Genomic DNA, 24,301 nt, shown 5'->3' with positions numbered 1-24,301 from the left:
TGACTGTATGGACCTTTGTTGGCACTGTGATCTGTCTGCTTTTTAATGTGCTGTCTAGGTTTGTCATAACTTTCCTTCCAAGGAGCAAGCATCTTTTAATTTCATCGCTGCAGTCACTGTCCCCAGTGATTTTGGAGCCTAAGAAAATAAAGCCTGTCACTGTTTCATTTTTTTTTTACATCTATTTGCCACTAAGTGGTGGAACCAGATGCCATGAATCCGGGTTTTTGAATGTTGAGTCTTAAGCCAGCTTTTTCACTCTCCTCCCTCACCTTCATCAAGAGCCTCTTTAGTCCCTCTTGCCTTTCTGCCACTGGGTCTATCGTAGCCACAATTCTGACCTGGCGCACAGTCCTAGCAGCCTCTTCAGTGAGCTGTAGCCTACGTTAACACAAGACCTATCCCTAGTAGAAATCTAGAGAAAACAGCCTGTTTGTCATCGGTGAAGACACAGCTCTTCTCAGCGTACGTATACAAAGCACAGTCAGGGGAACCGTGACGAGCTGGCTGCTCTCATTTGGGGGAATTTAAGAAGAATACATTTTTTTTTTCCCCCACAAACTTTCACAAGAAGAATAAAAGCAAAGATGAGTAAAAGAAAGACTTGCAAGACTCACACGGCACTGACTGCAGCAGAGCCAGATTGCGAAACTCAAGGCCTGGAATGCAGAGCTGGGGAAAGAGCTGGCTTCCTCAGGCCAAGAGTTGACTCCTATGGAGGGGAAGTTCCAGGAAGTGGAGTTTCAAAGTGTTGGCTGTACAAAGGCTACAACTTCAGACACAGTGTATCTCTGAGCAGATCTCCAATCAAAACCACATCTTGGAAGAGGGCAGGGCTGTTTGCAGATAAACAGCGGGTGGGGTCCCTGGGATGAGTGGGCGCAGTCCCCCAGAAGGCATGGCATAGGTGAATGAAGGGTTCAAGCAGGTGCTGGGGGCGGTGGGGAAACCCGCGTTTACGGTGTTGAGACTCCTGTAGGGCTAAGAATATCAAAGGTTTATTCGAATATCCTCCAGCCTTTTCATCAGCTCGACATTTGCCTCCCCTGGTCCTCCCAGCTTTATTTCAGCGGAGAGTGTGATCAGATGACAGAGGCTCGGATTACTGATTGCTATCTGTTTGCCATTCCAGCCCCTTTACCTCCCACAGGAGTTGTACCTTTTTTTGGTGCAAAATAAGCTGCCTGGGCTGGCCCGGTGTGCGTCCTGTGCCACAGATGCCTCTAATTAACTTGATTGCGAGAGGTTCCTGGGGTCCTGTTGCACAGGCTGACAAGTCCCCCTGTCCTGGGAGGGACCGTACTGCCATCTGATGCGTGCTTCTGGCTAATGTCTTTTGAGCAGCGCTTACTGAGGAGTCAAGTCTTTGAGTGCTCATGCTTTTAATATGAAAGCTGTGGAGTGATGGTTGCTCATGAGCAAAAGGTATATTCTTTAGGGTCTGAGATAAAAAAAAATCTCAAGGGACCTTGACTAACTTCTTTAGTGTGTTAGCCTCCAAAATGTTACAATTTTTCTCATTACTGGTACTGCCAACATCATTGTGTGTCGTAGGTAAAAGAAACCTGGTCTCAGCTCATTGCAAGCATAGACCCTTACATGACTCTGTTGTGCAATCAGCGATAAAACAAGTGTTGGGAAGGACTGGTTTGACTAGTTCTGAGATCTGCAAGATAGCCAGTTGTGAAACCAGCCTCAAGCACTGTGAAGATTAGTGTTGTTTTTTCATTCCCTCAACCTCTGTATTTATTCTCACTCTTTTCTGGTGTAATAAATTATTCAGGTGCATTTTATATTTCGTATGTGTGGTTTTGTTCATGTGTGTTCTATGAAGAGCTATAGCTTTTTCTACAGTTTCCAGGATTTTGTGTATCAGTTCAGACTTAGGGCTATTTATTCTGACTTTCTGCAAGAATATCTTACAACAGTTATTTCTGAAATATTCTGACACTGACATCACTTACTAAATGTTGAAATGATAGAGACATCTTCAACTATGTATAGGAACGACTGCATATGTAATATTAATGACTTCATTATTCCTTATAAATGTAATGCCAAGCTGTGAAGGGAGATCGTGAATTCTTTGGGTTTTTTTTTTAATTGGCAGGTAATTGCTTTACAATGTTGTGTTGGTTTCTGCCATACAAAGTACACGTGTGTAGGTCCTCGGTTACCATTTACACCCCAACTGATCATCAAATACATCCCTTTGGCATCTTTTGGTATAACGTGCACTTTGGGGTATTACTGTTATTGAACTTGAGTCTGTTCCCCCAACGTGCAGTAAAGCCAATCTGTATTGACACGAGCTTGTGGTGACAGAAAATACAGCATTTTATTGCAGAGCACCAAGAAGACCAGGCAACCGGCATCTAAAAGACGGGCTTCCCAAGTGGTGTTACTGGTAAAGAGCCAGTGCAGGGGATGTAAAAGATGGAGGTTTGATCCCTGGGTGGGGAAGATCCCCTGGAGGAGGCATGGCAACCCACTGCGGTATTCTTGCCTGGAGAACGCCATGGACAGAGGAGCCTGGCGGGCTACAGTCCATGGGCTTATATAGAGTCAGCCATGATGGAAGCGACTTAGCACACGTTTAAAAGATGGGAACTCCCCAGTGACTTTCAGGCGAGAATCTTTGAAGGCAACATTAGGGGTCTGGGTGGCAGGGTCAGTGATCAGCTACTGGCATGAACATTTTTCTGAGCGGTTGGTGGTGAGATAACACGGTGATGTTTCAGGAATCTCAGGCCTTGGCCTTCTGGCTCTAACCAGTCTGGGGTCTGTGTGCTTGCGGTCAGCAGGTAATGGGAGGTGGTGGTGTGGGAGCGTCTTGGCGTCTCAAACAACTCAGAGATACTGTGTCAGATTGTTACATGCGTCCCCTCAGCAGGAACTAGCAGCCCTACGATTCTGTTGTGCTAATCATTAACAGCTTGAGTCTGCTCTTTAGAACTCAGGGAAGGCCAAGCAAGAAGCAGGGGACATTGAGGGCCTTGTATCCACGAGGGCCCCGCAGGGTCCTGCTTGGTTTCATTGCCCACTTTTCTTTGATACTTGTCAATCCCCAGAGGACCAGGGCCAGGACAAGAAAGGGGACGAAGTTTTGGGTGGAGAAGTTAATCATAAACTCGGCAGAGGACCTTGACTTTAGGGGGACTGGTGTTCATCACCACAGTTCATGGTTTAGCACCACTAAGCGGCCTGGCCTTCTCCATGACCTGCCAGTGGACTCACCTGAGTCCGTCAGAGGAGTTTAGTATCAGACGTCCAAGCTGCATTATTTAATTGGAGGATTGCTATTTCTATCCTCACCTGACCAGCGTAACTTTGCAGACCACGTACTCCAAAATGAAGGATAAAGGGAAGATGGTGACGTGGTCCTTATCAAGCCCAGAGAATACAGAATGCAGTTGGGACCGTGCACCAGATTTAGAAAAGATCATCTCTATAAACAGATGCTTCCTGTGTGTTCTCAGCTCTGTTGGGTTTCAAAAAGGGAAGGGTTCTGTGGGTTGTGAAGGTGGTGAGAGATTTATAGAGGAGCTCAACCACTGCAAAAGCCCAGGAGAAGGGTGAGGGAATTGGAGGCAAAGGAAGAATGAGCCGGGGCCCATGGTGGGGGCTCAGTTGGCAGGCGAGAAGGCCAGGTTGGCAGAGGGTCCTGGGAAGCTGGAAAGGTTCTACGCTGCCAAAGCAGGGCGGACGTGAAGGGACAAATGTGGGTCAGAGTTGCGCTTGTAGACCAGGGAGGCTTCCGGCTTCTTCACCGGGGATGGCCTGATAAACTGGGCAAGGACGATGGAAAGGAATGAATCAGCGAGGAGGTGATGATGCTGACCCTCGCAGGTGACTGTAAGAGTCGCCCATGAGAGCTCTGAGCAGGACCGTGGCGAAAAAAGTCATCAGAATCTAACAGAGGAGCTTGTGTAGAAGAGACCAAAAAGAAAAGAGCTTTCTCCCAATTTCATTCCGTCATTCTTGTGTCTGTGTCTATCAGCAAGTAGGGAATAGAGGAGTGAAATTTCAAAATGCTCACGTTATTCATGGCTAGTAATGTGACGCTTTGATGAATGAAAGGGGATAAGGACTTATGGATTATTGAAGGAATGCTCACTTTGAAGGTTGTCATGGAATTTAGAGACATATTTTAAACTTCCATATATACATCATTAGGAGAAAGCGTTGGCCACTGATCGACTCTATCAGCTTCCCTGTTTAGTCCTCCAATTTTAATCAAGTAAGACCGAGACAGGCATTAATGGTCGATCTGCTCTTACACCCCGCTCTCTGGTGCAGTCTGTGTGCTGACATGCATATGGTGATTGGAGAGTAGTCATTTCCAGGGATGTAGTTCATCATCCTTAGAAACCATCCCGTGATGTCTGGGTCTCATTTGCTTTTGGTCCACCTTGCAGGCTTACAGGAGCATCTCTGGCTCTTCAGATAAGCCTTGTTCAGGACTGGATGGCAGCCCCAGCAGCCACAAGTTACTGGTCCCAGGACCCCGACTGGGGCCAATTTTCAGGAGCAAAAGCAGACGGCCAGAGGGCACCTGTGTTGGCACCGACCGGGTTACCCTTCCGGGGGAGTGGGGAGAGGCTTCTGCAGCTGTGGGTGTGCTTCAGAGTTTTCGAGCCCCTCCTAATGAATTTGAGACTGAGAATCTCATTCTTCTGGAACTATCACTTGAGAATCAGAGTAATTATTTCCTATTGCCCTTTGTGGAATACAGTTATAATTGCATTACTGTTAACGGTGTTCGCATTCACACTTAATTGTTAATGTCCTCCTAAATTTGGAGGAAATCATCACCCCTTCATATTTCATTGCCAGAAAAGAGTTGTTAAACTCAACGAGGACCATCGGAAGCTTCCAAATGGAGAACAGAGAAAAGATGCTGGAGTTTAGGGGCAGAGTGTGTGGGATGACGGCCCTTTCTGGTGTGTGTGTGTTCGTTTCCTTTCAAGGTACTATAGGTTGCTGCATCTTGAGGTGAAGCCACAATGTGCAGACAGATGATCGCTGGAGAGGAACAGAGATTCCCGCGAGGCGTGGAAATGGCTCTGGGGTTCATAGTAGGGAAAGGGCAGAAACGTTCGTTCAGGGCTGACATCCTGCTTGAATGTTGAAAGACACATTAGCTAGAAAAGAAAGACGCCAGTGTGGCAAGGTCAGCCGGGCGGCGGCGGGCTGCAGGCCTTGCCTCTCGGATGATGGCGAGCTTCTTCCTTACATACACTGCACCGCCTGTTCACCACCCAGCGACTCCTCGGCTTCGCCCTGCAGCAGGAAACTGAAATATTTTGAGTAGTCTTTATTCAGGCTTTCAAGAAAAGAAAGAGAGAGAGGAAATACCAGAAGTTTATCAACCTTTGAGTCTGTTGGGGGGAATATTGTCTGGGCCATAGATCCTCAAATGCCCCACAGGGTCTGCACCAAAGATGTTCATTTGAACATCGGGTGGGCGTCTCTGTGACACCCCTCCTAGGAGCTTTCTTAAGGGCCAGAAAGTGGAGTGACGGGCTCCGTGGATGTCCCACTTGGGCATTCATTCACGCAGGACCTGACCCTTGATTGAACGTTATATTGCTGCTCTCAGGCAGCTTTTAGTCGTGTTTGAACAAGGGTTCCCACATTTTCATTTTGCACTGGTCCCTGCAAATGACATGTTGGTTCTCCTAAGCATTCCCTGGTGGTTGGGGCAGACTGCGGTTTAAATTTCACCAAGCATGCTAGAAGCCAGGTTCTCCTCAACCACCCATGAGTAATTCAATTCTGCACTCTTTATCAACACCCAAACTGGTTTGACAACATTGCAGGCTCGTTCCTTTTTAAAAAATGTCATTAAGTCAAGCAGCTGTATTTCCTTGATGTTTACAGGATGCCAAATAACCTGTTTGACCTTTATTTTTTCTCTCTCTCTCTACTTTTCAAGTGGAGTTTCTACATCCAATGTAGGCTGTGTATTTGTGCTGAAATGAAGTAACTAATGAGCTTAGTTTCATAAATTTATTGTCTATTTCAACCAAAAAAGTTGTTAAAGCTGGTGAACTATCAAAAATGGTGAGGTTTTAACACCCACATACCCTGGGGCACATTCCTGAATTTCTAAGGGTGTGATTGTTTAGACCTGGAAGCTTTCAAAGGCGCCTTCTAAGGAAGATCGCTTGGCACTGGGTCAGTGCAGAATGGACGTTTAATGGTTCCTACTTCCAGGGTTTGGTTTCTTATCAAGTTCTGTACTGACAAGTGAGGAACAGCTTCATTCATTGTATTTTGCTCTGTGACTCATTAGCTTTATTTCTCATAAACACGCTTCCCTCCCAACTACAATCTAAAAAGTTCTGTCATTAAAAGCAATTTTGTTTTTCCTGCCCAAGGGAGACTATTTTCAACAAAATATGTGCATTTTGACAATGTGAGTCTAGCCCATTTAAAGCTGTAAGTATAATTTCCTTTTTATTGGGTGATAAAACTTTCTTTCTGACAAAACAGAGAACAGCCAAGATTGCTTCCCTTTTTGAAAAAAATTGTGACTTGGCATACACGTTTTAAAGCACATTTTACATAACTCTGCTCTTAAAAAGGAAAGTTATATGGCTTTGTGTGTTATCAGTTCTACAAGGATGTCAGTGGTTGTGAGCATCAAATGAAGCATAAATAGGTCATGAAAAGAGAACAAAATGCTGTGTTGCATTGGAAAATTGAGATTTTTCAAGTCCTCATTCCTCTAATATAACATGATTCTGAATTGACTGTAAAAAAAAAAAAAGAAGAACCCTGAAGCTTGGTTTTGATGTCAGCATGTATGCATACATACTTTCGTTACATTTCCTGACTATTTGTGATCTGCTGTGCAAAGGAACAGACCTTGGCCGTGGGTCACTGCTCTCTTTCCTGGGAAAGTCAGCATGGCAGCGTTTCTGAGCCCTGCCTCTGGGTGTGTTGCCTCCTTAGCGCTCTGAGCTGGCCTCCCTGCTGAAGTTCACTCTGATTTAACTTCTGGGTCAGTAAAGCCAAAAGGTGAAGCTGCCTTACGGACAGGCTAGGAGACACGGTTTCTACAAGTTTGATCACCTAAGTGCCACTTTCAAAATTTTTGCTATGTGCATGTCACCTGTGTCAGAGTTCAGTAAATATATTTTTTAAAAGATCGTAATATTTTTCATGGAAGTATTTTTATCCTTTTCATATTTTTATTTTTTATCCGTTTATTTACTTTTACCCTTTTTGTATTTTTATTAATATCCCTAGTAATTTTTCATGGAAACTTCATCAGTTCAATTCAGTTCAGTCGCTCGGTTGTGTCTGACTCTTTGCGGCCCCGTGAACCGCAGCACGCCAGGTGATGGGTGTCCATCACCCCTCCCGGAGCTCACTCAGACTCACGTCCATTGAGTCCGTGATGCCATCCAACCATCTCATCCTGTCTTCCCCTTCTCCTCCCACCTTCAATCTTTCCCAGCATCAGGGTCTTTTCAAATGAGTCAGCTCTTTGCATCAGGTGGCCAAAGCATTGGAGTTTCAACTTCAGCATCTGTCCTTCCAATGAACATTCAGAATTGATTTCCTTTAGGATGGACTGGTTGGATCTCCTTGCAGTCCAAAGGACTCTCAAGCGTCTTCTCCAACACTACAGTTCAAAAGCATCAATTCTTCGGTGCTCAGCTTTCTTTATAGTCCAACTCTCACATCCATACATGACCACTGGAAAAACCATAGCCTTGACTAGACGGACCTTTGTTGGCAAAGTAATGTCTCTGCTTTTTAATATGCTGTCTAGGTTGGTCATAACGTTTCTTCCAAGGAAACTTCATATCCTTCTACTAAATATCCATTTGCCCTGAATAATGACTTGCCACAAGTAAGCAAATAAGGCCATGTTCTTGAAACCCGCTATTAAAAGTAGAGATTAGCTGGTGTTAGGGAGGTGGTAGACCTCCGAACATCACACTGAGATTTTCCCCTTGACTCCTTGAAAGAGGGTTCATTGAGGACTAGTTTTCCCATCCTGTGATTCATTGTTTGTTAATGTGAAACCTGCATGTCACCTGTGGGTCTTAGGATACTGCTAGGGGTCTGGATCACTTGCTCTGAAAATACTGCCTTCGGCGCTGAGATCTGGGAGACGCTAACGGGGCCCCTCGCTTGTCCCGTTGTCTGCGATTCCACCACCGTTAACAACCGTTCCTTTAGATTTGCGTTTCGATTTTGTTCAGTAATTACCAATTTAAATGTAAATTACTCTGTAACCTCTTAGTAGTCTTCTGAAGATTGGTTTTCCTCATTGAGACGAAGGTTCCGCTGAAGAGGGACACCGGCTAGAGATGCTGGCTGGGAAAGAATGAGAGACGCACTCAGGCCAACAGACGCTCTTTGCAGTGAACTTCGGGGGGAGTTTCCTCTTGGGTGTTTCCATCTCCCCTGTTCCCCAGGCTCTGGCTGGTCACACCGTCTGCAGACAGGGCTCAGATGCCTCCATCTCTTTGCCTCCCCCGATGGCCCCCCAGATGGTGGAGACTCTGCGCGTCTGGCTTACAGAGCTCCGCACGCTGACTTACCCCACAGCCAGCGTGAGCTCGTCTCTGCCCCTCTAGTCCACACCAGGCGAGCGGTGTATCAGCGGGAGATCTGCCTGCAGTGACCAAGAGAATGTAGGAGAAACGAGTGTCCCAAGCAAGTTTCTCTAGGCTGATTGCGCAAGGGTGTTCCGCTCACAGCACAGCATTCCATTCACCCAGGTTTGGCCCTGTGTCATCAGCCGTGTTTCCGTGCGTCCAGATCATTGAACCAGGCAGACACTGAGGTGTGGGAGAAGGGAAGGGAGTTGGGGACGGAGAAACCGTTTCGGGTGTTTCAGCTCTGGTGCCAGCTCCGCCTGAGTCACCTTTCTCCAAGCCTAGCTGACTGGCCGGAGTACGCGGACGGGGAGGATGAAGTATTACCTCTGCAAAGCGTAGCAGTGACTCAGCATTTAATACCTGCACCTTTGACACAGACTCTGGCTTAACACAATTTATGAGCTGTCCACCATCTCTAAATCCACCGTGGGGCTTTGGGATCATGGCAAAGCGCTAACAGTGCAGGGACAGATTGTTTTAGCAAAAGGGTGCAGGTCTGAATAACTCGGGCGTCGTCTTTGGGATCATGGCATCATGAAGCTTGCTTGGGGATCAGAAACACCTGAGATCGCATCCCAGCCCTGCTCTTAGAAAGCGGGGTGATTGGAAGTGAAGGGGTCAGCCTCCTAGCACCCCAGATGTTCTCATGTGAGCTGGTGATGATGAGGCCAGGAGCCTTCCTTGCTGGGTGTGCTGGGGCAGGCAGGGAGGTATGGAGCAAGCGACACCAGGAGTCGTGCAAATGGCTTTGTTCCCCGTTGCCTTGGTTTCCAGCGAGGATCACAGGCCCCTTCTTGCTTTGATTGTGCATATCTCCAGGAATGCAACCCCCCATATATTTTTGGTTTTTTTCCAATGTACTAAGACGTGATGACAATATATTTAAGGCGAGGGAACATTTCTGCAAGCCTGGAGTCGGGGAGAAGAGTCACCGTTAGTGTTCACTGCGCGTCTTCTGCTGCTCTGATGGTTCTGCTTCGGAATGAAGCCCCTGGTACTTACTTAGCGACCTGTTTATTTGGTTTTTAGTTGTGCGGGACTCGAGTCCTTGCACGCTGACTGCAGTGACATTCACGAACATCGCTGTCACACTGGCATCACGTGGCATCCTTGGAGGAAGGCAGTAGACCCTTAACGCTCTGCCCCATAAGAGCAGCCTCGTTTTTAGGAGTCACCTGGCCATGTAAGCTTCCCTGGTGGCCCAGAGGGAAAAGCGTCTGCCTGCAAGGCGGGAGACCTGAGTTCGATCCCTGGGTCAGGAAGGTCGCCGGGAGAAGGAAATGGCAGCCCAGTCTGGTACTCTTGCCTGGAAAACCCCATGGATGAAGGAGCCTGGTGGGCTGAAGGCCATGGGGTTGCAAAGAGTCGGACACGACTGAGTGACTTCACTTTCACTGGCCAGGTTACTTCCTCTAGTGGCCCACATAACCCGTGATAGAACAAGATCTAGGAAACAGAGAGCTGCTCATTGGGTTGTCATCTTAGCTAACGGTCAAGCAGAGGCTTACGTATTGATGCTCCCTCTCTCCAAGCACAGAAGAAAAGATGGCCTTGGGAGGGACTTGGAAAGAAGTGAAGGTGAAGTCTGGGATAAGCCATAATTTGAAAATAAAGAGCTTTTCTGTCGCTGCTGGTAATCATTGGCCTCAGGAAAAGCAGTGGTTCAGAAACTTCCCTTGAATTGTTTTTCTTTAAAAAAAAAAAAAATCTCACAGAGAATGGAAAGTTTGGGTCACAGGTGTAAACCCTTAGGCCCTGCTTCCTCAGTGAGCTGAGTGCTGGTCTCAAGGACAAAAAAGAGAGAGAGGACAAAAAAAAAAAAAAAAGAAGCTTTGCATTAAAAACAGACTTAACCCTCCAGGCGGAGGGACGGCTGTGAACAGTCTCTGGCAGGACCTGGCGTCAGGAGGGAGAGATGCAAACAGTAGCCGTGGACCTGAGCTGTTTATTCCCCTCCCCTCTGTCCTGGCGTGATGAATTCGCTCCTGGCTTCGCTTTTGCTTCTGAGTTCTTCTGTGTGATAAGTGAAGGTTCGCTACTTGGGGACTGGTAGTTAATTTGAGCCCATGGGCAACGCCCCTCTTGCCTGGGATTCTATTTGTAACGTTTTGCTCTGTGGGTTTAACTAAACTGTCAGGATGGTGCAGGGCTGAGTTATTAGAGTTCCTGGTAGAAAGCTCGGGCGGAAATGAAAGCGTTCACCACCCCCGAGAAAGGACTTGTGGCGGGGGAGGGGATGTCTGGGCCTGGAATCCTCCGTGACGCTTTGTTTCTCTGGAAAATGATGTGCGGAGCTTCTGCTCTTGTCCCCTGAGGACAGACAGACGGCAGACTTCGAAGCAGTGAGCGTGCTCAGTTGTGTCTGACTGTCTGTGACCCTGTGAACTGTAACCCACCAGGCTTCTCTGACCCTGGTATTTCCTGGGCAGGAATACTGGAGTGGGTTGCCACCTGCTTCACCAAGGGATCTTCTCGACTCAGGGGTTGAACCTGTGTCTCCTGTATTGGCAGGCAGATTCTCTACCACGGAACCACCTGGGGAGCCCTTGGAAGCAGCATCACCACCATATTTTGCCCGCCCCCCCCCCACCTTTGCTAGAGCACAGCCTTGCTCGAATCTGTCCTGGGCAGGGGAGACTCAGACATCATCATCTGATCAGAAGGCCTCCTGGTCCCTGAGTTGTGACAAGGGTGATGAAGGCTTACAGATAGGCTGAGACATGAGGCCCTGGAGGACAGCAGAGTGGACCGAATTCCTTCTTGGCTCTACAAACTGCTGATGTGCTAGTCCCGAGGCTGGATGAAAGCCAGCCAGCCTCCGCTGTTAGGCGTGAGGGCAAGTTTGGTGCCTGACTTATTTCCCTGCCTGCTATTTCAGCCTCATAAAGTAACTATTGTCCCCTTTCTGTACTCATTGCTTCTGGTCAGTGATAGAGTATTCAGTTCAGTTAAGTCTCTCAGTTGTGTCCGACTCTTTGCGACCCCATGGACTGCAGCACGCCAGGCCTCCCCTAACCCTAACCAACTCTGGGAGTTTACTCAAACTCATGTCCATTGAGTCAGTGATGCCATCCAACCATTCCATCCTATGCCATCCCCTTATTCTCCCACCTTCAATCTTTCCCAGCATCAGGGTCTTTTCCAATGAGTCAGCTCTTTGTATCAGGACACCCAGGCCTGATCTCCTTTAGGATGGACTGGTTGGATCTCCTTGCAGTCCAAGGGACTCTCAAGAGTTTTCTCCAACACCACAGTTCAAAAGCATCAGTTCTTCTGTGCTCAGCCTTTTTCTATCCAATGCCCACATCCGTACATGACCACTGGAAAAACCATGGCTTTGACTAGATGGACCTTTGTTGGCAAAGTAATGTCTGTGCTTTTTACAGAGATTGAATATTACAACTCCCTAAAAATGCTCCTAAGTTTTGAAAGTGTTTTCTTAATGCTTTCAACCACTTCGCTTACTGCTATCACATGGAGTAAACTTGAGTCTAATGTGAGGGGGCTGACTGGGATGCTCCCACAATCAGGTGCATAGATACAGCAGGGAGGTGTGACCTGACACCCTTGACGTCCACGGTAGTGACTTCAGATCTTTCCCACCAGGAAGCCGTGTGGGTAGATGTTAGGGAAGGAAGGCATGTGGAAGCATATGAGTGATTAGTGGAAAGCTCAAGCCTAAAAAAATTGTTACTGGGTTACAAGAAAATTCTTAGTAATTTCTTAGAAAATTTCTTAGAAAATTCTTAGAAATGTCTTAGTTGGGGACAACAGAGTGTCCCCAAATTACTTCAAGCAATAGGTTTATTTATTTTTTGTATCCTGAGTCTATCACTTTATTGATGATCAGTGTTCTTGTAAGCCCCCCTAATAGATTTTAATTTGTTGTTTTCTAAAATGTTTAGGTCAGTTGTTTTTGCTAAATACCACAGTTTCTCTCGCTGAATCTCAGTACTTTATAAATTGTATACACGCCCACACACACATGTGTATGTATGTTACAGATGTGTGTTGGAGAAATCTTAGAAGTTAGTCCTGAAAATAGCTAGGCACATAGTAGCTTAGCTTTTTCATTCCAGTATTATTTTTTTCTGATTTTGAAAGAAATGGTTTATCACTGAAAAAATTAGAAGTGCATATTTGTACAGTGCACTGATAATATACTTTTTTCATAATACTACTATTCAGAGTATTGATTTTATATGTAGTTTAAGATAGATATTTTCATGGGTGTTTTAACATGATAAAGATTATTTTATATATTATGATCTGCTTTTTCATTTAGTGATGTGATATTTATTTTACTAGAGAACTGACCAAACTGAACTTTCTCAAAGCCTTTGGCAAATGTTTGTGTTTTTATTTTGGAGCAAAATAAAAAGAACGCCACCTTGCTGCTGCTGCTGAGTCGCGTCAGTCGTGTCCGACTCGTGCGACCCCATAGACGGCAGCCCACCAGGCTCCCTGTCCCTGGGATTCTCCAGGCAAGAACACTGGAGTGGGCTGCCATTTCCTTCTCCAATGCATGAAAGTGAAAAGTGAAAGTGAAGTCGCTCAGTCGTGTCCGACTCCTAGCGACCCCAGAGACGGCAGCCCACCAGGCTCCCTGTCCCTGGGATTCTCCAGGCAAGAACACTGGAGTGGGCTGCCATTGCCTTCTCCAATGCGTGAAAGTGAAAAGTGAAAGTGAAGTCGCTCTGTGGTGTCTGACTCCTAGCGACCCCATGGACTGCAGTCCACCAGGCTCCTCCATCCGTGGGATTTTCCGGGCAAAAGTACTGGAGTAGGGTGCCATTGCCTTCTCCCGAGTGCCACCTTAGGATTAAAAAATGTAGAACTTTAAAAAAGAAAAAAAAAGGCATGCAGAACTAGAGTCCCTTCCCGAATCTCTTTTCCGTACCATCTCTTCATCGATAAGGACGCTGGGCCCCGGAGAGTGTGTGACGGACTCACGGTCACTGGAGTCGGTGGCAGGATGGGGACGGAAGCCCAGACTCCTCCTCACACCAGCCGGGTTTTCTCACCAGGGCAAGTCTTTGCGTGGTATATTTCTGTCCTCGCATGAATGAGCTTCAGGTTCATGGACCTTTGGAATCCTATGAGTCCTGGCACCAAAAAAAGGCATGAACCATCCAGCCTAGGGACTTGGGAGTACAGAGAGGAAGAGGGGACCAGCCCAGCAAAGCCCGGCTGCAGAGTTGCTCCCCAGGCGGGTGGTGATGCTTCTCAGCCTGGGAGCGGTCCTCCTGGGTGACTGCCCCTCACGGCGTGGGACATAGCCTTGAGCTTTGCCATGTGTTCTTGAATCTCTTAGTTTTTGATCATCACAAAGAGAAGTGGGGATGGTTTCTGCTGAACGAATGGCATGAATTCTGGGACTTGAGAATGTATGAACTGTGTGGGAAGCTTTAGGTCTCTGCTCACAGCCTGGACTTGAGGCCATCTACAATGCGCTTTCTGCCGTGTGAGTGTTTCTCGTGGGGCACGGCTGCTGTTTGAAAGAGTGATATCCATTTTTCAATACAGCATTTGTCCCATTTGTTTGCTTGATTTTTCAATGGAAAGAGTTCAACCTGGAAGCTGTTGACATCGACCAAAGATGGGGCTTCCCTGGTGGCTCAGTGGTAGAAGAATCTGCTTGCAATGCAGACCAGATCCCTGGATCCGGAAGATCTCCTGGAGGAGGGCATGGCAACTCACTCCAGTATTCTTGCCTGGAAAATCCCCATGGACAGAGGAGCCTGGCGGGCTGCGGTCCATGGGGTCGCACAGAATTAGACACGACTGAAGTGGCTAAGCAGCAGCAAAGCCAAGCTGCTTGTCTGTGTCTCTTTTTCCCCATCTCTCCCTTCTTCCTCTCTGATGCCCTCTGTCTCAGATCCCCGCCCACATACACTGTCCTGACCTCTTCTGAATTCTCTCCTCCCTCTTTGCCGTGAAGATGACAACTGCGTGCGTGTTAGGGCCGTGCCTTTTGGGGTGTGAACGTGTGTGTCCTGGCACTTTCAGGATCTTGCCAGAGATCCCAGGGCCTAACGGCACACCCTGCCGAAAGAACATTCTAAAGAGTTGCAGGAAATGATCGATCAAGAGGTTGGTCTGCGCAGGGCACATCGGAGTTTAGTTAATGTGTAGCCTGCAGCAGGAAAAACCCAGCTGCGGTCGTGGCCCTTTGAACACGTGTACAAGTACTTGGTGAGAACTTCAGAACTCAGTTAAGCTGTCTTTGATTCCAAAGATATCCCCAGGGTCAGTGAATACATTACAGATGCTTAAAAATTTTTTTTTTTTTTTAGTTAGTGCCTATGTTAAATAATTGATTTTTTAGGAACCTACGTAACTACATAGGTTGATCAAGTTATTGCTGGATTTGCTTAATTTCCCCCACTTTTTTTTTTTAACATGATGCCTTGTTTATAGAAGCAGTAACAGGATCCTTTGTTATCTTCATATAAAATTAAACATTTTTGACCTATGGAAGCAATGCTGCATCTCTGTAAGCTGTTTGTTTGGCTGAGTGGTGGTTCCCCGTTTCCTCTGTGTCTCTTGCCTACATCGCAACCCGTGGAAAGGGTCTTTTTCTCTGTATTTAATATCTGGCACGTAGGACCTCTCTTTAGGGGTGTATCGACTGGATTCACAAAGATGCTATTTGGGGCTTGAACTCAGTGACTTACTAAGTGGTACCTTTATACCCTGAAAGAATTTCGTGGAATAGCTTTCCTTCTACTCCTAGCCAAGTTCGATTTCTACATCTTTGTATGTTCTTTGTCCTCGCTTCATCAGAAAATTGCATAGGACTACTTGTCGTAATTATGGGTATTTTAAATCATGCTTTGACTTGCAATCTCTCTTCTCAGAAAAACATTAACTTTCCTTGTTCTCTCTTTTACTTTTTTTTTTTTTTTAATTTCAAGGTCTCCCAGAACCTGGGAATTAGAAGAAATCTTGAGTGTCATGTAGTCTGATTCCTACCTCTTTCATCTAAGTGGACAGGTGGTCAGAGTTCGAAACTTCTGTACTTAGAAAACACAAAGAAATAACGGGGGGAGTTTCAGAAACAGTGGCTGCTGGGCCCAAGGGGCGGCTGCTCCTTTTTGGTTTTGATACTTCTACCCACCGTATCTGCATGACAAACGTGGGGCCAGCAGGGTCCCCCTTTGTTTTTCCTCACAGAATATCTTAGGATGCTTCTGAAGAAGGAGTTAATGAGAAGCTCACTTTTTCTTGTTTTAATGACTTAGCTATATTCCTCTTACCAATCGTAGACACCCTAGGAAGACACAGCTTTCCTTAGGGAATTCAAAATTGATTAGCACCTCTGATAAGCCTTCAAGCTTTATGGTAATATTAGTATCATTTCCTCGTCTTCCTCGTCTTCCTCGTTTCTTCTTTTTTTTTTTTGGTAAAGAGAGAAACTTGGTCAGCTCTATGCCAGTTCCAGCTTTTTCCACAGTTTAAAGTACAAAGTCTGAGTTTGCTCAAATTTGTTTCTTTTGCCAAAAAAAGTGAGGAAAAAAAAAAAAAGCTGATACCTTCTCTTGAGAAGGAGACTTTACCCAGTCAAATTTTCGATAAATCAGTTACACTGATATGCTCGCTGTGTGACAGACTGCAGCCGAACCTCATTATTCATACATGTCTGTGTGATGTTACTGAATCAATTTGTGCTGTGTCCGTTTTGCACTCATGGATAGTTCACGGTCCCTGATGAGCAGAAATAGTCAGCAGGCAATAATGGAAGACACGGAGCAGAAATGGATGGGGCCCATGATCCCTTGCTCCAAGGTGCTGGGCCCATTTTAAAAATTCATTCTTAGGTCTTTTTTTTTGTTTGTTAATAAAAATTCTTTTCTCATCTATATGAATATGGTATCAGTAAAATAAAAAGGCAGATACTTTCCAAGCATTTACAGATCATCCTGCTTTTATTCTGATAAAGGGTGTTCAGCGATTGTCAAATGAAAGGGTCTCTGCCCCCTCTGATGAACACACACAGAGCTGGCCTTTCCTGCCTGTGGGTTCCTTCCTGGGTGTAGGAGTCATGCGTGTGGCACCGTAGCCTTTCCTGATTCCCAAAACCGCAAGAAACCAGAAAAGCCAAAAGTGCACTCTAAATTGTTCCCTCTGCAGTGGGGAACAGTCCCTAAGGACAAGGGACTGCGTGGCACACAACAGAGAAGAGGGATGACTGTGGAGTGACCGCGGACCACCTGCAGGCGCCTGGGCTGGGTGGATTCTGGTGTCTGCCGGCAGCTCCAGAGTTGCGGCTGTTAACGCATCAACCAGGGCCCATCGTCACTGATGTCCCCGCACCGAGATGCTGGTGTGAACCCGTGGTTGAAACCCACCTGTCACCCTCAAAGCTCAGAACTTTCTTCTGCCTGTGCCGTTGCTTGACAACTCCATTCTGACCAGTCCTGTCCTCCACTTATATATTCGTGTAATTCCCGAGGAAGAAAACATCAACCTTACAGGGTCTTCAGTTCTTCTGTACTCACAGAACTCCAGGAGATGGTTTCTGTCTCCTTGTCCCGGAGCTCAGGAATGCATTGTCCTCCGAGCTCTGTCATTAACACGCTTGGTTATTTTTCCAAGTGAGTCCGCCCCTCTGGGTGTCAGTTACTCAGCTGTAAAATACGGGCATAGGATGAATGATCCCCAAGGTCCTCTAAACTCTGACCCTCCATTTGTCTGTAGCTCTGGACTTTTATTGTTCCTTGGGGCATTTCATTTTTTGTGTGTCATGGACATTAAGAAAAGAGTTGATATTTGAGGTTCTTAAAAAAAAAAAAAAAAAGCAGTATTAGTTTAAAAAGTAAATTTAAAGGAAAGGAAAAAAAAAATGTTCCTTAGGTCAAAAAACAAAAGATTGCCTGATAAGCATTTATAAAAAAGTGTATTTTGATGTCAAGGTAAAAATTAAGACTTAACCCTGAAGAGCCTTTGTAAAGAATCAAACTTAAAAACAGATCTAGACTACATCTATTAAAATATCAGTAATATGCTGAAATTAAAAAAAAAACAATTATTTTTCCCCCTGATGTTCCATGACTGATAAAATTTCTGAGTTTCTGTTGCACATAACAGACAGGTAATAACCAATACTTCCTAAAAAGCTCACTCTCCCAAACAGAAGCTTAAATCTTTTAAATAGGTTGTGAGGTAGAGGGGAGTTTGGAGCTGAGTTTCTCTTATGATTTCAGTAAATAATTCATGATGCTGACCTACACTGAGATTTTCCAGCGCTCTGTTTCTGCATCACAGAATTGCTATAGCAAAGTATTTATTAATAACCCTGGTTTATTGTCTCAGTTCTTCCAAAAAGGCTTAAGCAGCCGGTGTTCCGCACATCCTGCTTTGTCCTCAGCACCCTCTGTCTCCCCCCTGCTGTCTGTCCTGCCTGGATGGCCTTGCTGACTTGAGATGGTCCAGTCCAGTTGCTCAGTCGTGTCCGACTCTTTGTGACCCCGTTGGAAAAGACCCTGATGCTGGGAAAGATTGAAGGCACGAGGAGAAGGGGACAACAGAGCACGAGATGGTTGGACGGCATCACCGACTCCATCGACATGAGTTTGAGCAAACTCTGGGAATTGGTTGATGGACAGGGAGGCCTGGCATGCTGCAGTCCATGGGGTCACCTTGAGATAACTCCTGTTCACATTCTGAATCTAGGAAGCCTTTTATCTCCCAGAGTATGTTCAGAATCCCATCTCAGAATATAATTGCAAATTTATGCGTCTGTCCCCCTCTCTGGGCTGAATTCTGTGAGCAGGAATTGTGTCTTAGTTATCCTAGTACTCAAGTCCGATCTGATACCCGTCATTTAGGTAGGGCTCACTGAGGTGAAGGCTTTTGAATGACAGACTGAAGACATATCACATGAGATCGTTCAAATAGTAATAATTATAATAATAGTGAAAATGTAAAGTTGTGAGGGAAAACAAATATATCAAAGGTAATGTCTTACTCTAATTGAGCCCTAAGCTGCCTGGCAGCCAAGTCCAACAATACATATAATTTGACCAAAATATAGTAGAAAGCAATGTGGTGTAGAAAGAGCAGCATAGGATTCAGGGGGAAGGGGAAGGGGATTTGAATCTTGACTTCATTATTCACTAGTGACCTTGGGCAAGTTCTAGGGTCTTTCTTCACCTCATTTATTTCATCTGCAAACCGGAAAGAACACCTACTTTATAGAGTTATTCTAAAGAATAAATGAATGAATGTGTGTGAATTGCATATAGTTCCTGCTCAAGACTGAGGTAATTCAGAGGGTTACTATGGGTTGTTTTTTGTTTTAATTGGTAGACTTTACTTTTTAAAACAGTTAATTGCTATTTTTCCTTCCTTTAACTAGATAACTTGTTAAATTATATAGAGACTTGAGTTTGATCCCTGGGTTGGGAAGATCCCCTGGAGGAGGAAATAGCAACCCACTCCAGTATTCTTGCCTGGAAAATTCCATGGACAGAGGAGCCTGGTGGGCTGCAGTCCGTGGGGTCGTAAAGAGGTGGGCACGGCTGAAGTGACTGAGCACGCACACACACGGTAAACATATCGAGAGGGTCAGAGACCAAGAGCAGGGCCTCTGTCTGCAAAGACTGCCTGGCCATGTTCTAGCACTGCTGTGGTCTGCAGTGTTAAGTGGCAAGTGAACTTTCTTTCCGAAAAGATAGCTTGAGATTTAACAAGTCAGTGATGAAGTTAGAGCAGGAAGAATCATGTAAGTTATGTTTCTTTCAATAGCGTTTGGAATTTAGAATGCGCACACTGTTGGATGGCTTCACCGACTCGATGCATGTGGGTCTGAGCAAACTCTGGGAGATAGTGGAGGACAGGGAAGCCTGGTGTGCTGCAGTCCGTGGGGGTGCGAAGAGTCTGACCTGACGGAGCGACTGAAAGCAAGTAACACTTCGTTTAAAAAAAAAAAAGGCAGGAATTTTCAAGCAGAGTTGAGTGGGTCACTGGTAGCTTGACTGAAGGGTCTGTGAGTCTGTGGACCCAGCTGACACCTGTGCACAGGGGAGTCAGTGAACAGCGTCTGACCTGCAAAAAGGGGTGCCCAGCTGGAAAGCAGGGTGGGCGTGAAGGGGAGCAGCAGACAAGGGCTGAGCCACCAGGCGCAGGGTCAGAATGGACATTCAGGGCCGTTCAGGTTCTGGGGAAGCTCTCTGCCTGTGTGAACTGCATTTGTCCTTAAAGGAATTGGACTTTAAAAGCCCCAAGAAAGTTCCTGCGGGGCTATCTGAGACAACAGCCAGGGGGCTCGCTTGGACAGGAGACAGAAGTAATGATGGGTCAGCCCCCGTCACAAGCCGTAGCCAGGCCGGATTGATTTGCTGGATCAAACGTCGTCTGTTCAACTAACACAGACAAATACCCCGACCACTGGCCTGGTGGCAGCAGCAACCACTGGGTTTCAGGTCATCTCTTCCTAAAACAAACTGCTTTTCAGCTCCCTCGAGGCTGAACCGGAACTGAAAAGGTTTTGCTTCTGTTTGCTGGGCTTCTGCGCCTGCCACATGTTACACCTTTGCCTGGATGGAACGCGCTGTAGCCCGCGCTTCGCACATCCCAGCAGGCCTGCCTAGGCAGGCGACAGTGGCCAGCAGCTGGCTTCCCCAGGAGCTGACTCACAGCCATGACATTACCTAAACAGTCATTATTGACTTTTGTCTTCCTTCAGTGCTTAGGCAAGTTTCAGCCTGTTAGAAAAGAGAGATGTAGGAAATGGCCTACAGCCCTGGGATAAAAATATATGCCACACCCTAGCTAGCTTAGGTTACATTAACTTTGGATAGATATATATGGACATCTTTTAGGAGCTGAACCATACACTCACCCCCTCCCCCTGAGCCCTTAATTAGCCCGCTGCATGTGGAATATGGACCTGTAGCCTTCCACCGGGTTCCTAATTCTTCCTGAATTAAGAGTTCTAAGTTAAAGGGACAGCTAATAGCCCTACCTTGTCCTGTGTCTATTGAAGCTAAAACTGTGTTAATCAAGCTGCAGCAAGGTATGGAACATTTCAGTGAATGGCTTTTCTCTGCAGGAAGTGCTCAAATTCAGAAGATTTGGCTGCACCCAATCAGGGCAACTGTGCATTAACGTCGTTCTGAACACATGCTAATGCCAGCCGGACCAAAGTGTTAGTTTTACAGATCGTTACGGTGCTTGTGAAAAAGAAGAATTAACACTGAGTTAAATGGAGAGAATTATCCCTTAGCAGATATTGCAGCAATGAGCTTTAACAGCAAAAAAAAGAAAGAAAAGAAAGACGGTTTTGGGTGGTGTCTTATATTACATGCCTATATGTTGTCCAAGGGAGGTGGAATCAAGATAAGATTAGAGGCAGAGAGTGAGAAACTTTCTATCCTAATCTGATACAGCATTTTAAATAATTTATTTGATAAAAGCAGTGCCCACTTGTGATATATATATAGTATGTCAGGTCTTCCCTCAGTTAAAGCTTTTCAAGGAAAATGATGGTCAGATTTGAAGACCACATAGTCACGGGTTTCCAGTGTGGCTGGCCAGTAATTCCTTATCCCACAAAGAATTTTAAAAATGTGCCAGCTTGAAGGAGGTCAGAGGCTAAAGCAGGGAGGTGTTTACCGTGCCTTTTTTTTCTATCTCACTAATAGACTGTTGACATGGGTCTTTTGTGAATTCCCAGGCTAACTGAATGTATTAATGATCTGAGCGAGGGGAGGAGCAGAGCCTGCTTAGATTTCAGCATATCAGGTTTTGTTTAATTTCAGTCACTGGTTTGTTGATGGTGAGTATTTCACTTGGATGAAACGCCTCCTCCGAGCGAGCTCTGAGATCCTTGGGTCTGTGTGTATAAATCATCTTTCCTGCCACGACACCCCAGCCAGCAAAGCCTGTCGACGCTGACAGGGACCAGCTGTGTAAGGCCCTGAAAAGACATTAGGTTTTGACATCAGCTGACTGACTGTTACATTTGGAGGCGCACCGGTGGAGGGCCTGAGATTTTGTCGAGTCCGTCAGGTAGATGGAAATCACATTTAATGTTATCACATGCCTTTAACCACTTACCTGAAGCTAAACCCACCTCAGTACATGGAATTGAGCTCAAAATAACCTAGGTTCAGCTCTTTAGATCTAAATACCTCGCTCGCTGTCTATCTCACCTTGTCTCTGCTTTTGTAGCCAAGGCAGGAAGAAAGTTTAAGAACTAAAAGTTATATTACAAAACAGTAATAGAATGATTTTTTCCTGAAATGTTTTCTGCCTTATATCAGCCCTACCCTTCTATAAATATACTAAACATGATAAATTTATGAGCAAGTAAAAGCTTAATAAACATTTTACATTCTCACACTAACAAAATGCCCTTAAATTTATCATGGCTACTGAAAATGTGAGTATTTGCATATTACAAAATTCCCCTAAATTTTCACTTTCAACAGCTTAACTTCTGGAAGTTTTCTGTTTCTAAATCTTGAGGTTTAAAAATCACTAACATAAGAATATTAGTTGAAGTAGGTTACCATTCTAAGTAAAAGATGATCTGCGTGAAGCTGATGGACAACTGAAATCATTTAAAATTTAAAAAAGGAGCAGATGCCAAAGTAGGACTTCAGATGATGAACTGATTTTAATGTAGCATTTGGAAAGATTATATGTTTATTCCAAACCTTTATTTAAAAAATTAAACTATATTTTTATTTATTTTCATGAATATTTAGGTAAAAACAAGTAGAAACAGTTAAAGAAACAGTCATTTATCTTAGAACATTTTCTTATTGAGTTTAGCATACATGATTTTAAAATAACTTCTAAAAAGAGGGTTATAGAATTTTATGACTTCAATTTTCCGTCTTCAAAATTTCGGTGACGAAATATGAATACATGTTTACTTTTAGAAAGCCTGAGCATCAGCATTAACTGCGGAGTGACAGAAGGAAAATGTTCACCCTGATGATGAAGGGAATTACTGGCTTTGTTCACGTTGGAATCCCTTTAATGTTTGAAGAGGGGGTTAATGGTGATCTGCATTCATACAGCTGTGCATCCATCACACACACGTACACACACACACACACACACACACACACACACTGGCATTCTTGCCTACAGGCTGCTGAGAGCTGATTATTCTTCTAATCAAAATTGTCACAATCAGGGGCGACGATTAGTCAGGTTAGGGCTCTGCTAATTTTGCGTGTGCCCTTCGCATCAGATGGCCTTGAGCACTCTTGAGTCATATCAACCAGTGTCCCAATAATACCTCCTCTGCGCCACCTGCTGCTGTTGGGATCTGCCGTTCTCTGGAATTGCTTGAGTTTGTGAGTTGTTTATTTAAATTGAGACCACAAGGTATGGAAAGTTTCTAAAACAGAAACTTGGCAACCTCTATGGCTGGTGCCTTTTGAAAATTACCCGGTCAATAGCTCTAAAAATCATGAAATCAATTACCTATAAGTAGGTTTCTATTTGTTTCTGTATTTACTTATGCACTTATGAAATTCAATTTATAGAGTTCAGTTCCTATGTAAAATGCATACAACATGTACTGCTTAAGACTGTCCCACATATAATACGCCTACCATATTTTAAGCCTAACTTAAATCTGACATAAAACCCATTTGAAAACAATACATTTTCATAGTTTTAAAATTTAAATAAATTTTGTTCTGAATATTAGCTTTGTTATAATAATCTGGTGATTGGCTGATTTTCCAGCTGCTAAAAGTATCCTATAAAAAAAGCAAGGCTTTTTTATCAACCCCTTTAATATCTTTTATGTCTAAATAGGTATCACATCTTTCTAGTTGAATATTCTGCCAGTTTTAGAATTCAGTCTAGAATGTAATTCAGTTTTAGAAGGTCTTGTAGTCAAAATACATACAGTTTATTTGAATATCTGGTTTCACTTGTATATTACCATTTAAAAGTAAAGTATCTTTAGAATGATGCCAGAAGGGTAAAGAGATATCTACTTAAAAGAGTATGGGGCTTGTTATTCTTATATAAGGATGCAACATTCATAGAAATTTTTTTTTTAAGGAGAAAAGAAAAACCAAATACGCATTCCTTTTTTGCTTCTTGAAGGCTTTAAGTGTTTTTCTGAAATACTACTTTTATGTTTTTGAGTTAGGTCTTTGTGTGTGCGTATTGGTGTATTCCCTAAGTTTTCTTGTGTATATGCACTATAATTCTTATATTTAGCTAATGACTCTTAGCAGGGAAGATCAATTTGAAAATAATTCTTTAAGAGTTTAATATATAAGAAATAATGATTTGTTTTATATAAAGAAGTTTTGCTTTCATAGTTCTGATCATTTGATGAAAATAGATTTGAGTTTTTCCAAGCAAATGTCGTAAGTCGACATTTCTTACATGGGACTGGGCTTGGATAATTTATATAATTTCTCTGTGCATTTATTTATTCACTCACTCAAGCTTATATTCATTTATTCATCAATTCATTCATCAAAATCTAGTCTCTTTATATAAATAAATTTACATATATAAACATATATTGAGAATATTTATTCTCCACCTCCCTAAACAGTGAGCTAGTGGATACTCTCCAAGTACTGAATTTATTTTTAAGATTTTTGCCCTTTCTATTTTGCAAAATTTAGGAATATTTGTTGGGTCTGTTTGTTCATGAGAATTGTATTTTTATCTGAATTTTGCACTTT

The 24,301-nt window shown here is 44.5% G+C and overlaps 1 protein-coding gene across 1 annotated transcript in view; it reads left to right on the top strand.

Annotated features, from left to right (window-relative positions):
* Nucleotides 1-24,301, top strand: part of EFNA5 (ephrin-A5) — a 127,261-nt gene that overhangs the window by 28,214 nt on the left and 74,746 nt on the right. The window contains exon 4 of the mRNA XM_010832007.1: nt 8,439-8,576. Within this exon, the coding sequence (XP_010830309.1) occupies nt 8,439-8,576 (138 nt within the window). The remainder of the gene's footprint in view (nt 1-8,438; nt 8,577-24,301) is intronic.

This window comes from Bison bison, unplaced genomic scaffold, assembly GCF_000754665.1.
Source record: "Bison bison bison isolate TAMUID 2011002044 unplaced genomic scaffold, Bison_UMD1.0 scf7180017864533, whole genome shotgun sequence".
Classification (NCBI taxonomy): domain Eukaryota; kingdom Metazoa; phylum Chordata; class Mammalia; order Artiodactyla; family Bovidae; genus Bison; species Bison bison.
This window is presented reverse-complemented; position numbering and strand designations above follow the sequence as displayed.